This window comes from Acomys minous, assembly GCF_964271855.1.
Source record: "Acomys minous genome assembly, chromosome: 17".
NCBI lineage: Eukaryota > Metazoa > Chordata > Mammalia > Rodentia > Muridae > Acomys > Acomys minous.
The window spans coordinates 70448875-70463535 of record NC_140500.1 but is presented as its reverse complement, the minus strand read 5'-3'; the positions used below and the strand labels follow the sequence as shown (position 1 = coordinate 70463535).

At 43.7% G+C, this 14661-nt stretch overlaps 1 protein-coding gene and 1 pseudogene across 4 annotated transcripts in view; one reads left to right on the top strand and one right to left on the bottom strand.

The window, feature by feature from the left end:
• Positions 1–14661, bottom strand: part of DNAH6 (dynein axonemal heavy chain 6) — a 211276-nt gene that overhangs the window by 44353 nt on the left and 152262 nt on the right. For 2 of the 3 annotated variants that reach the window (XM_084766547.1, XM_084766548.1), the window contains exon 63: positions 7612–7747. The exons of the other annotated variant lie outside the window; for it this stretch is intronic. In XM_084766547.1, coding sequence (XP_084622673.1) covers positions 7612–7747 — 136 coding nt within the window. The remainder of the gene's footprint in view (positions 1–7611; positions 7748–14661) is intronic. 3 annotated transcript variants of the gene reach the window in all.
• Positions 9037–9509, top strand: LOC311588663 (large ribosomal subunit protein eL42-like; annotated as a pseudogene). Its single transcript has one exon. The product of its transcript is annotated as a large ribosomal subunit protein eL42-like (transcript).

The window sequence follows — 14661 nt, the reverse complement described above, 5'->3', positions numbered from 1 at the left end:
GAAGTTGTCTCCTGTGCCAATGAGTTCAAGACTCTTCACCACTTTTTCTTCTAACAGATTTAATGTCTTTGGTTTTATGTTGAGGTCCTTAATCCACTTGGACTTGAGTTTTGTGCATGGTGACAAATATGGGTCTAATTGCATTTTTCTACATGTAGACATCCAGTTAGACCAGCACCATTTGTTGAAGATGCTATCCTTTTTCCATTGTATAGACTTGGCTTCTTTGTAAAAAATCAAGTGTCCAGAGGTATGTGGATTTATTTCTGGGTCTTTGATTTCGATTCCATTGATCAACCAGTCTATTACTATGCCAGTTCCATGCTGTTTTAATTACTCTTGCTCTATAGTAGAGCTTTAGATCAGAGATGGAGATTCCTCTGGATGATCTTTTATTGTACAATATTGTTTTAGCTATCCTGTGTAGGAGAGATAAACATATTTTTGTTGATCCCAAGTGTGGAATGGGGAACAGACTAGTGAGAGAGCAGGATGTTTATCCCCTTAGAAGTTGAATCACTTCCTGGGGGAGCTTGGATGTTGCCAGCTGACAACATCCTAGTAAGAGGCTTGAGAGAGAGAAGACTTGGGATTGTTTTGGCTGTTCATCAACACTTCAAGAGATGCTCCTGGAGAAAACTGCTCCAGGGAAAGCATCAAGGCTTTGGACTCCAGCTGAGGCTTCAGGTTCCAGTTGCTCCAGGTCCCAGCAGCAACTTTAGTGGGATTGCTGGTTTGTTGAGGTCCTGCTGACAATGCCAAGAGAATTGTTCCTTAGAACTAATATCCTTAAGGTTTCATTATTGTGTTCTTTACTTTCCTTTTCCTATTGTTTGGGTTAGTTGAGTTGTAAGGGAGGTAGGCTTGTTTAGTAAGTTCATAATAAAATATAGTTGGTAAGAAAATTGAGCCTACAGGTGGCATCCAATGTGCTTTGGGCATCATGGGTAATTTAGTTTCTAACATTGCAGGGGAAGATACAGGTTTTCAAGATATAGCAATGCTCTTTCAGGGTGTCAGCAAAATTCCAGCTGCTGTTGCAAAGTGCTTTCCTGCTTTATATCCAGAGGGAATTTTTTGTTTGTTCTTGGTCCTTTTACTGTATTACATTTTTAAAAGATTGGAAGAGAGACTGATAAGATGCAAAAACTGGAAGGGTCTGTAAATTCTATCGTTCTGGAAAGGATTGCAGAGTTGGCAGCACAACTAGAAAATCTGAAGGTAGAAGTCGAAGCAAATAGAAAACAAATGGCGCTGTTGATAAAGGAGAAAAACCTGGTAACTGAGAGAGAGTGTTTCCCACTATTGCTGCCCCGCCCTGCTCCACGGACCAGGTGGTCAGAGCACCAGCATGTGCAAGGGGCTGGCGAGAAATGGGGAGCCAGAGAGGCTGTAAACAAACTAGAGGAGCAGATCGGCAGAAAAACAAAAGGGTCTTGGGAGAAAAATGTTCCCATAGAGGAACCCTCCAAGGTCACCCAGTCACCATCAGCTTTTCCAGTTACTGTAAGACATGTGCCTGCTCAGAATGGTGCTGAGGGCTATGATGAAATGGCTAGATTTAAAACATTTTAAAGAATCAATCGTTAGATATGGATTACATTCCACTTTTGTTAAACAAATGCTGAGTACCTGGGCCACGCAGCACAGACTTGCTCCCCAAGATTGGGAAAGTTTGGTTTCAGTGGTGTTAGAAGATGCGCAGTGACTGCAGTGGTTATCATGGTGGTGACGGGAGGCAGAGAGGATGGAACAAGAAAATCAGAGAAGGGAGATAAATGTTAGTAAAGAACAATTGCTTGGTGAAGGGCAACATGCTGACTTAAGACAACAAGTCCAGTATGATGATACAAGGACTGAACAATTTTCCCTATCACTTGGCAACAAGCCAGAGAAACAATTAATAGGTGCCCTACATATAATCAAAACTCTTTACCTGCTGGAGTTAACCTAGGGGTACCAAAAAGAATGAAATTTGACAGATGGATATGTTTCATTTTGCAGAATTTGGAAAACTAAAATTTGTATATCAAACTATCGATACCTATTCAGGATTTAGATGGGCAAGTGCCCTAAGTTCTGAAAAGGCTGATTGTGTAATTACTCATTTATTGAAAATAATGGCAATTATGGGAATACCTGCACAAATTAAGACTGACAATGCTCCTGCATATGCATCCCTTAAGATGAAGAAATTCTTTACATGTTATAATATTAAGCACATTACTGGCATACCACACAATCCAACAGGGCAGGCAGTTGTTGAAAGAGCTAATCATATCTTAAACGAGATGCTTATTAAACAAAAGGGAAGGGTAAAGACCCCCCAGGGACAAAGTATTCCCAAAGTACGCAGCTGACTTCCCTGAGGTTCCCCGAGGTTCTCGGTTGCTATCCGATCTCTACTGCTTTGGCATATTTAAATGTATGCCTTATCATAAAAGCTTATTTGCTTTTATTTTAATAGAACATGTTTATTATTTGATAGCTTCATATATGCCATATATTTTTATCATCTCCAACTCCTCACCGTAACTATCCCCAGATCCACTCCCACTCCTCCCTCTATTTTTTGCTTTTATTTATGCAGATGTGTGAGTGTATGCCACATGTGTGTGGGTGCCCAGGGAAGTGAGTGGAGGGCGGCTGATTCCTGGAGCTGGGGTTGCTGGTGGCTCTGAGCTGCCTGATGTGGGTACTTGGAAATGAACCCAGGCCCTATGGAAGACCACGAAACACTCAAGCCCTGAGCTGTCTCCCCAGCCCCTGAATATCCTGCACTTGAAAACCATAAAAGGCTATATGTTTAGGTTAAGAGTGACAAATATCACCAGTCAAGACCTAAATCTCACTTTTAAAGCATACACCGTGTAAATGGAAGCTTTAACACCTTCTGACATTTTAGTTCATCAGACAGGGGTAACACTTTACCACCTTATCCTCTTATCAAGAAGCAATGGCTGCTTCCAGAATTACTGAGTCTGTCAGCCCAGCTCCTCTCTTCTTTCTCTGCACTTAGGTCCTGTGTCTCAGGCCCATTTCTAACTGCCCCTGTATGGTCTTCTCTGATGAGTAGATTTCATGTGGGGTTCTGCTATGGCCTCTAGCTATCTCATTAACTGATGTATTATATGTAAGTGACATTTATATTTGATGCCCTTATCAAATAGTGTTTTTTTTTTTTTGTAGTCCGAGCCAGTTCCTAGACTCACTAATGCTGCCATTTTGGACCGGGTGGCTCCTTTCCATGGAGAGTTCTGAGCATCATAGGGTGCTCAGCCACAATCTGGGTCACTACCTACCAGACACCTGTAGCACCACCCAGCGTGACAAAGAAATTATCTCCAGACATTCCCAAATATCCTCCAGGGGCTAAAAATCCACACCAGTTTGGAAAACAGAAATAGATCAACATCTGAAATAAATACAATGGACTAAAACCTGCCCATGAATAAAGAGATTTACTTAACACTCCACAAAACAACGACATCTCACCAAAGATACACCTGAACTGTAGCAGTAAAACACAAAGAATTAGAAATAAGACTGTGGAAATACGGAGATGAAGGCTACTTAGAGAAAGTTACATTACAAAAGAGATTTTCAAAGGCTAGAGAGATGACTCAGAAGTTAAGAGCACAGAAGACTGTGGGACAGGCTATAAGCTTTGTCACAGGTAAAAGCAGTCATGGCGGGCTTTACCCTTGGGCACCCCATGGATAAACCCTTGTGATAGACTGAGTGGAGCCATCCTGGCCCTGGAGTTCAGGAAGCAGACCTGGGGATTCCACCTGGACTATTGTCTTTCTAATCGACCCTCAATGGGAGAAGGAGATGGCCCTTCACACTTGACTCAGGCCGGCAGAGAGGAGAGAGCTGCAGCAGGTTCAGACTGGGCTTGAGCGCACATGGATCAGCGAACAGGCTGGACCAGCACACAGGCCAGAGACACCTAAGGACCCGTCCCGTGGGTTCACTCTTTTTTCCCTTTAACCTTTTTTCCCTCTTGTGTAAGCTAGTTGGGTTGTATAATAAAGTTTAATTGTTAAGAAACAGAGCCTACAGAGGACCCTAGTTCTGTTTACCCTGCCTGTAACCCCAGGGCCAAGGTATCAGATACCCTCTTCTGGCTTCCTCTGTTACTCCCACACGTGTGGCATACCACACATAAACATAGATACATAAAAACAATTTAAAATAGATTTTAAGTAAAAAAATATTGTTTGGAGTAAAGAGAATTATGTAGAAATGGAGGATTTACATTGGAGAAAATAACTTTATATACATAGAATAGCATGATTTTACAAGATGTGGTTAAACATGTAAGACTACAAACAGAAATTGTTCATTACATAGTGTACCTCAACTCACTTCTTTCAGAAGCTGACAGAATGAGTATAAACCCAACAATGAAGCTGAGCAGTGCTGGTGCGCACCTTTAATCCCAGCACTGGGGAGGCAGAGGCAGGAGGATCTCTCTGAGTTCAAGGCCAGCCTGGTGGTGTACAAAGCAAGTCTAGGACAGCCATGGCTGTTACACAGAGAAACCCTGTCTCAAAAAACCTAAAACAAACAAACAAACAAAAACCCATCAATGGAATAAATGGCAGAGCAAGTTTGAGGTGACATCACATACAGAATCTTGCCTCCAATAAACAAGCTGCATCGAACATTTCCCGTAGTTAGCACATGCATCCCGATGCCAAAATGTCTAAAGAATACAATCAATCAATCTCATGCAAAGCACAGGGATAATTTTTGTTGTATAATCGAGTTAATGATCCACAAAACAAGGCCTCCAAATATCAAATGCCTTTGAACTACAAAAGGTACTTTTAGAAATGGCACGAATTAACCACAGTGTTACAGTTCAGAGCTGTTGTGAGGAGGGAGGTGCCATGAAGAAGTGGGAGGGATTCTGACACGCTGCCACTTCCCATTTCTCAAGCAGTCGTGGTTTATAAGTGTGTAAGTGTGTGTGGTTAAGTTGTACTTCTGACTTTTCAGTGTATATGCTACCCCTTAAAAAAAAATGTAAAGATGTAGAGCTATTCCCAATTTTCTGAGAAAGCACCAGACTGATTTCCAGAGTGGTTGTACAAGTTTGCATTCCCACCATCAATGGAGGAGTGTTCCCCTTTCTTTATGTCCTCACCAGCATGCGCTGTCACTTGAGTTTTTGGTCTTAGCCATTCTGATGGGTGTAAGATGGAATCTCCGAGCTGTTTTGATTTGCATTTCCCTGATGACTAGGGACGATGAATATTTTTAAAAGTGTTTCTCAGTCAAGTCATTTGATATTCCTCTGTTGAGAATTTTCTGTTTAGTTCCATACCCCGTTTTTTAATTGGGGCATATACCTGAAAGATGCTCCATCATACAACAAGGACATTTGCTCAACTATGTTCATAGCAGCTTTATTTGTAACAGCCAGAATCTGGAAACAGCCTAGCTATCCCACAACTGAAGAATGGATAAAGAAACTGTGGTACATTTACACAATGGAATACTATTAAATACAAGGAAATCTTGAAGGGAAATGGATGGAACTAGAAAAGATCATCTTGAGTGAAGTAAGCCAGACCCAGAAAGACACACATGGCTTATACTTACTTATAAATGATATTAGCCACACAATACATGATACCCACACTATAATATACAGACCTAAGGAAGCTAAATGACAAGGACGACCCTAGGGAGGATGCTTAATTCTCACTCAGAAGGGCAAATAGAATAGATACCAGAAGCAACTGAAGAGAAGGAACAGGAAGGGAGCCTACCACAGAGGTTCTCTGAGAGACTCCACCCAGCAGGAGATCCAAGCAGATGCTGAGACACACAGCCAGAGTGGAGCACAGGGAGTCTTATGGAAGAGTTGTGGAATAGAGGGACCTGGAAAGGTCAGGAACTCCACAAGACCAATGGAGCCAACAAATCCTGGCAGAGGAGGGGGTGTTACAGAGACTGATGCCTCAAGGAAGGACCACACATGGTGAGGACCTAGACCCTGTGCTCAGATGTAGTTTACAGATAGCACAGTCTCCTTGTGTGTCTCATAATATGGGGCATAGGGACTACTTCTGGCCCCACATGTTGATCACTTCCCCTGGTGGGGCAGCCTTGCTAGGCCACAGAGGAAGAGGGTACAGGCAGTCCAAGTGAGATTTGATAGGTTGAGGTCAGATGTTAGGGGAGGAGGGCTCCCCTTTCTGAGGATTAGGGGAGGGAGGGATGGGGGGGAGGGAGGGAGGCTGGGATCAGGAGGTGACTACAATCGGGATATAAAGCGAACAAATTAAAAATAAAAAGTTAAAAAATGTAAAGGCCTATGGAATGCCTTAAAAGGGATGAGGCCGAGGTTGGGAAGATGGCTCAGTGTGCAAAATGCCTGATGTGCAAGCCTGGATACCCAAGTTCTGCTCTCTAGCACTCATGCAAAAGCCAGAGATGGACACCGAGGCAGGTGGATCTCAAGGGCTCTCTAGCCAACCAGTCTATGGAAATGGTTAACTTTAGGCTCAGCGAAAGACCCTGTCTCAATAAACAGGGAAGAGAAGGAATATAAGAAAAACATCCAACACCAGCTTCTGGCTTCCATAGTTGCCTGCTTGCATGGGCAAGCACACTCTCCCACATAATGGATAAACTCATGGATATACCACACTCACACACAGACACACACAGACACCAGCTTCTGGCTTCCATTGCTGCCTGCTTGCATGGGCAAGTACACTCTCCCACATAATGGATAAACTCATGGATACACCACACTCACACATACACACACATACACACACACAGACACACACAGACACACAGACACACAGACACACACACTGTGAAATAGCCATGAAATATTCAAACTTCGTGGGCCAAGAATTCAATTCAAGATATTGTAGTAAAAGAGATTGACTTATAATGTCTTAAAAATAAAGGGATTCCCACCCCATCAAAAGTATAGACGCTGGGAGAAAAGGTGAATGCACAAATTAAAGTCAGGACTCAGGAGCCTATTTAGCCCCTCCTGTAATGGAAGTCTTAGTTTCTTTGAAAACTCACTTATGTAAATATGTTTTGCTTTAATCCCAAGTGTGAGATTTTAGTTTGGGCTTTAGTTCGTCCACAGCTTATAATTGCCTCCTGCGGGGCGTGGTCTTTGCCAGCTGGTAACAGCCTGCCTCATGCAGCAGGGAGAGGGGCGTGGCTTAGGACTCAGAGGAAGATAAACAGGAGAGCCTGGAGAGAAAAACTGTGTGTGCGTGTGTGTGTGGTGGTGGTGAGTAGCAGTTTAGGGAGACCAGGGGCAGACAGTGTGGTGGTTTGTAGAGAGGCAGAGAGAAACATTTCAGCGCAGAGGCTTGGTGGAGAATGCTTGCGTGTTTGCTGTTGATGGAGATTTGTACTGTCCCCAAAGAACCCAATTGCCCCTGAATAGCTGGAAGAAGTAAAGGGGTCTGTGCCCATCTCTACACTAACATTCTCTCTCTGTTATCCAGAGCTAAGGAGTTGGGGGAAGGAAGGTAGAAGCTTCAATACCTCAAATAAAATAGAGTTTAAAAAGTGTCAACACCCCCCCCCCCCCATCAACAGTACTTTTTGTCATCTTACCTATGCACACAGAAATGGGATGTAACAGTATATGTTTTGTAAGTCCTTCAAAGACCGGAAACGATTCTTCTAGGTCACAGCATGCGAACCACATTTGAAGAGGCAGCCATGGAGCTTCTGGCTTAGGAGGGCGCTCCTACAGTGGGCCAGAGAGAACAGCAGTTTACAGAGACAGCCGCAGCAGCATGCTTTTCCACCTTGTCTAGGGGGAAAATGAGCTGAAACAGCATGTTAGAAAACAGCCTTTCCTGGGGGCTTGTGGGGAGGGGCGCCTGCTGTGCAAGAATGAAGGCTTGAGTTCAGGTCCTCAGCATCAACAGGAAAATCTGGGTGTGGCTGTCCACCTCTTTCAGAGTCAGGAGTGGAGCTGGAACTTGCTGGCCAGAAACCTAACAAAAAAACCAGTGAGCTCTAGGCTAGCGAGAGAGTCCATCTCAAGAGAAAAGAGAAATAGAGGAGGGTACCCAGCATGCTATGCTGGCCTCTATCCATGTGTCCGTGGTCACCCCCCAAGTGTACACTCCTACATACAACCACTTATTTTTGGTTTTTCGAGACAGGGATTCTCTGTGTAATAGCCCTGGCTGTCTTGGACTCACTATATAGACCAGGCTGGCCTCAAACTCATTAAGATCTGCCTGCCTCTGCCTCCAGAGTGCTGGGATTAAAGGCATGCTCTACCACTCTTGGCTTGCAACCATTTTCTTAACACAGATAGTAAGATATAGTGAAATAGACATAGGTAAGTGTGTTACTATGATAGTGCACACCCATAATCCCATTGGAGGCTGAGATAGGAGGATCATGAGTTCAAACCCAGCCTAGGCTACCTTGTCTTAAAAAAGGAAGGAAGGAAGCAAGCAAGCAAAGGTCACAGTGCTGTGTCAAGGCAAGCTCTCAGGAGACTGCTCTGCACATGAGGACAGGTGCTGAGACCTTCAAGTTGACACTGCAAGAGAGCAGAGTTGAGCTAGTGAAGGAGAAAAGTCAAGTCTGTTGTGCTCACATGCAGGCTCTCCCGGAACACCCACACCCATCTTCCCAGCTCTAGGGTCCTTTCATGGTCCATGGTTTCTTTTCTCCTGCACAACTGCCATCCAAAGCAGAGTCCAGAGTCTCAGCCTGAAAGGTGAGGGAAGCTGAGCAGAGGAGTAATACCAGCACCAGTGAAAATTTAATTATACAGGGATGGAGAGATGGCTCGGAGGTTAAGAACACTTGCTTATTTTTTGCAGAGAATCTGAGTTCGAATTCCAGCAGCCATGTTAGATGGCTCACAACCACCTGTGACTTCCGTTCCAGGGAATCTGTTGTCTTCTTCTGGACTTGGCAAGGACTCATGCACCTCTCCCCCCAAATACACATAATTTAAAAGAAAACACTTACATATGGTTGAAAACCTTTTCAAAAGAGGGTTAAGGTTGCTGGCCTGCCTTCTTTCTTTCTGAGCCGATAACGCTCCCGCCAACATGGTGAATGTTCCTAAGACCCGCCAGACATTTTGCAAGAAATGTGGCAAGCACCAGCCCCACAATGTGACACAGTACAAGAAGGGCAAGGATTCTTTATATGCTCAGGGAAAGCGGCGTTATGACAGGAAACAGAGTGGCTATGGTGGGCAGACTAAGCCGATTTTCCGCAAAAAGGCTAAAACTACAAAGAAGATTGTGCTGAGACTGGAGTGTGTTGAGCCCAACTGCAGATCTAAGAGGATGCGGCTATTAAGAGGTGCGAGCATTTTGAACTGGGAGGCGATAAGAAGAGAAAGGGCCAAGTGATCCAGTTCTAAGGCGATGTTGTTATGAAGACAATAAGTCATGAGCTTTGACTCACTTCATTTCATTGCAGTTGGTCTTTGGGGAAGGAATAAAGAAATCGTTCAAGAAAAAAAAAAAAAAGAGGGTTAACTGTGATGATAGCCTAAACTAGATCTTTGAAATTCCCCTAGGTAGATACCTGAGGTCTTGGACTGTGTTTTCAAACAGCCTGTTGCATAAATCATACCTCATGCAGTCCAACCATTTAAAGCATAAAGTAGTTCTCAACCTTCCTAATGCTGTGGCCCCTCAGTACAGCTTCTCATGGTGTGGTGACCGCCTTCCACCATAAAGCCATTTTGTTGTCACTGCATAACTGTAATTTTGCTACTGTTATGAATCATAATATAAATACCAGATATGCAGGATAGATATCTGATATGAGACCTCTCCAAAGGGAGTCTCAACTCACAGACTGAGAACTGCTGATATAACCCAATGATCTTTGAATATTAACAGGTAAGTGCAGCCATTCCACAGCCAGTTTTAGAAGATTTAATCCTCTCAATGTCAGACTATATGTAAACACACTCCAGGAGACATCACAGGTCCACTTCCAGACCACTGCAACAACGTGGACAATGCAATTAAATGTCACACTAAGTTCCTAGTTTACAAGGGCACATGGAATTATTTGATACTATATTGTAGTCTGGTACATATACAACAGGTGGCATTATGCTTAGAAGTGTATATCCTTAATTCAGCACATCATTGCTAAAATCGCTAATGATCATCTGAGTCTTTCCTGTGGTGATGCCTTTACCACTGCATGGTCCTGGCACTGATGGCTGCTGACTGCTCAGGGTGGTGGCTGTGGACATTTCTTAAGACCAGGAAGCAACAGTTCAACGCAAATCTTGGTTCTTCCTTTTACAACACATTTCTCTGCAGCTTGCAAAATTGGAGTCAGGCCTCTCAAATTCTTCTTATTCAAGTAAGTTTGTGTGATGTTTTATTTACAAAGATTTGTTTTATTTGCCCCTGCTCAAGAGAGGAGAGAAGTGTACGGGTGCCTTCAGAGGTTCTGTAAGAGCAGCAAATGCTCTTATCTGTTGAGCCATCTCGCCGATCCCTTGTGTAATATTTTAAGCCCCTCCCACAATCTTCAAAGTGTCTTCACCAGAAGTAGTTTCCATTTCCAGAACCCACACCCTTTGGTCTACAAGAAGAAATTCAGGTTTCATCATGAGATCGAGGCAAGTCAGTCACTCTTTCCAATTCCCCAGACACTTCTAACTCTAGTTCTCTGAATTTTTCAATCTTTTTGTTTGTTTGTTTGTTTCTTGAGACAGGGTTTCTTTGTATTTGCTCTGGCTGGCCTGGACTCACTTGGCCTCGAACTCGCAGAGGTTCTCTGGAGTTTTAAAAAGCTACATCTGTACTTCTTCCCTGGACCGAAGTCTGGATCCTCTCAAAGTCATCCATGAGGGTTGAAGTCAGCATATTCTACACTCCTTGAATAGGAATTTTAACCCAGCAACAGGACTGCTGTAATCATATCCAAAGACTGTCTAAAGTCTGTGTGATCTGGCTGGAATGCAGACATGTCTGTAGTACATATCTTTAATCCCAAACAATGAAGGTAAAGTTAGTTTGTTGAAGGAAGCACCCATGTTTCAGAGTGATGTCTAATTGAAAGGCAGGCAAAATGACTAATCAGAGAAAGACTTGACAGAATGAGTCAGAGATAGGATATTCCCAACTCTCATGAGAACAGAGAGGGAAGAGAGGCAACTTAAGAGAGCAGTGCAGCGAGAAGGATGGGGGTGGGGAGGCAGTTTTTACCAGGTCAGTTATACAGAGACAGGTTGCAGAGAGAGAGAGAGAGAGAGAGAGAGAGAGAGAGAGAGAGAGAGAGAGAGAGAGAGAGAGAGAGAGAGAGAGAGAACAAGCTAGACACAGGTGAAGACAGAATGATCCAGAGAATGAGAAGGAGCCAGAAGATTAGAACAGACTGCTAGAATTAGTTAGAGGCCAAGCAGAGCAATTCAGTCAGAAGCTGAGAGAAGCCAGATTGATCAGTCAGCTTGGCAAGGAGTTTGAGCCAGAATAGCTGAGTTGAACCAGCCAGCCAGAGCTCAGAAAGAGCTAGAAAGGGTGAGCTTATTCAGCAGTGAGTCTCAGAGGCTGAAAACATTTTAGGCCTAGATTAGATTGTACAGACCCTAGAAGTTCCCAGGACTAGGTCTAAGTTAGCAGACGGAGACAGTAAGCCTCAGAGATGACTTTCTATCAGGCAAATAAAAGTGACTTTTACAATTCCTGTTGACCCCTTCCCTTAAATCATGAATACTCGTAATGATGTCTAGATGTTGAACTCTTTTCAGAAAATTTCAATGTGCTTTGTGCAGATATCTAGATCACATTCTATGGCAGCTTTATAAGATGTGCTTCTGAAGTAATGAGAGTTGAAAATCAATTATCCCCTGGTCCGTTGGGCTGTAGAGGGGATATTGCTCCAGAAAGCATGGAGACAACATTTGCCTCATGCATCTTCATGAACCAGAGTGAAATCTTTTTCTCTCCTGAGCTGTAATCTTAACAGTGGTCATGAGATGTTTAGGGACCATGTTGCATACAGATGTTACTTCTTTCTTTAAAAAGATTTGTTTTTATTTATGTGTATATTTGTGGGTTTGTATGCATCCATGCATATGGGTGCCTGCAGAAGCCAGAAGAGGGTGATGGATCCTTTGGAGTCACAAGTTATAGGCAGCCTGTGAGCCACCTAAAGTGTGTGCTGAGAACCGAACTCAGGTCCTCTGCAAGAGCAGCAGGCATTCTCAACTGCCCAGCCTCTTCCAGTCCCTAGATGCCACTCAACAGGCTCTGCCGCTCCACTTGGCACGATGGGGGACTTTCACTATCATTTCCTCTTTTTTCGATCTTTAAAAATTTTTTTTGAAAAATGTATTTTGTATCATGGGCCTGAGTGTTTTGCCGGTATAGATGTATGTACAGTGCATGCAGCTCCCAGAGCCATGAGAAGAGGGCGGTGTATCCCCTGGAGCTGGAGTTAGACTGTTGGGAACTGCTATGTGGATGCTGAGAACGGAACCTCGGTGCTTTGCTAGAGCAGTCAGCACTCTTAACCTCTGATCCGTCTTTCTAGCCCTTAGTATCATTCTTCAGGCTTTAGGATTCATGAGTGAGCCTGTTGTCTGAAGCTTTGGAGGCGAGCATTGGCTTTCCTTTGGAAGTTCTAGATGGCATTGTCCTCCAACAGGTGCCTATTTCATCTCTGTTGGGAATCTTGCTCAGCGAAGCTGTCTTCCTCAGGGGCCTCAGCTGATAGTCTAGACGGCTTGCTGCAGTGTCTGTAACAGCACCTGTTGCTTCATGTTGCCCTTATAATGACAAAGAAGGTTTCTTTACTTCAACGCCTTTTCTGCTCTCAAACTTTTCTTCTGTAACTTCTCTGTCTCATAGACTCAGAGGGCTGGGACTCTGCTCTGTATTTAAGGGGATGTAGTGATTGGATCGATCTTCTTTTCCTTTCCTTTCCTTTCCTTTCCTTTCCTTTCCTTTCCTTTCCTTTCCTTTCCTCTCCTCTCCTCTCCTTTCTTCTTCTTCTTGTTCTTCTTGTTCTTGTTCTTCTTGTTCTTGTTCTTCTTGTTCTTCTTGTTCTTCTTGTTCTTCTTCTTCTTCTTCTTCTTCTTCTTGTTCTTGTTCTTGTTCTTGTTCTTCTTGTTCTTGTTCTTCTTCTTGTTCTTCTTGTTCTTGTTCTTGTTCTTCTTCCTCTTCCTCCTCCTTCTCCTCCTCCTCCTTCCTCCCTCTCCTTTCTTCTTCCTCCTCCTTTTTCTCTTCCTCCTTCTTTTTTATCTTTTCTTATCATTTCTATGCTCACTGGAGTGGTGCATTTAATTTCCTTCAAGAGGCCAGGTGTAGTGACACATGACATTAACTCCATCAACTCATGAGGTGGAGGCAGGCAGATCTCTGTGAGTTTGAGGCCAGCCTGGTCTACATAGTGAGCTCCAAGACAGACAGTGTTATATAATAGAGAGACCCTGCATCAAAAACAAAACAAAACTCATTGAAATCTAAAAAAACTAAACAAACAAAGAACCCCTTCGCCCCCATAACAACAAAAAGTAATTTTCCTCAAGAGCTCTCCCTGTGCTCTTGTGGCTCTGCTCATTACCTGGTCCAGGAGGCCTGGCTTCCTCAACCTTAATGGATCATGGCTTTACATTCCAAATGAGAAACTGATGATGCCTCCTCTCATTTGAACACCCAGAAGCCACTGCAGGGCCATTAGTCGCCTTAATTTCTTCCTCTTAAAAATATTTTATTTTATGCACATGAGTGTTTGCCTGCATATATATATGTAGCCCATGTGTGTGCCTGGTACCCAAGAAGGCCAGAAGAGGGCATTGGAACTCCTGAAGTTGGAGTTACAAGTAGTTATGAATTACCATAACTGTGCGTTGGGACCAGAACCTGCATCCTCAGAAAGAGTGGCCAGAGCTCTTAACAATGGAGCCATCTCTCCAGCTGCTAATTTTTTTTTTTTGTTTTTTTGAGACAAGGTTTCTCTGTGTAGCCTTAGCTGTCCTGGACTCGCTTTGTAGGCCAGGCTGGCCTCGAACTCACAGCGATCCGCCTGCCTCTGCCTCCCGAGTGCTGGGATTAAAGGCGTGCACCACCACGCCCGGCTCCAGCTGCTAATTTTATTTCTTTGATATAACAATTTTAAGTTAGGATACATAATAATGGATTTCATCATGGAGTTTTTATACGTATGTATTATTATACTTTGTTCTCATTTGTCCCCTCCCTCACATCTCCTCTCAGCTCCTCCCGCCCCTTTCGCTGTAATTGGCCTAATTTCAACGTTGTAATCCAGGGGAAGGGGGTCCCAAGAAAAGACAGGAAGAGATGGGGTAGCTGGTTGGTTAAGCTTTAAGAACACTCACATATAAGGTCACTGCTTCACTGGGTGTGGCTTGTGGCAAGCAATCGTAGCACTGCGGATCTTTGAGCATAGATACAATAATACCAAGAGCTTGAAATAGTGAGAGAGTGACTAATATGACACCCAGAGTCATAAAGTAAGCCCACGCTACTGGATAATGGCCTAGAGATGACCTGGATGCAAAGTTGTTATTAACTTTTAATCTGTGAAAAGCATGACCGTAGAGCCCCGTAAAGCCAAGTGCCAGGAAATGAGGAGTGCCTGAGCTCTCACCTTGTCTGACTACACCCCTCCTCTCCAGTCCTGAGAAAC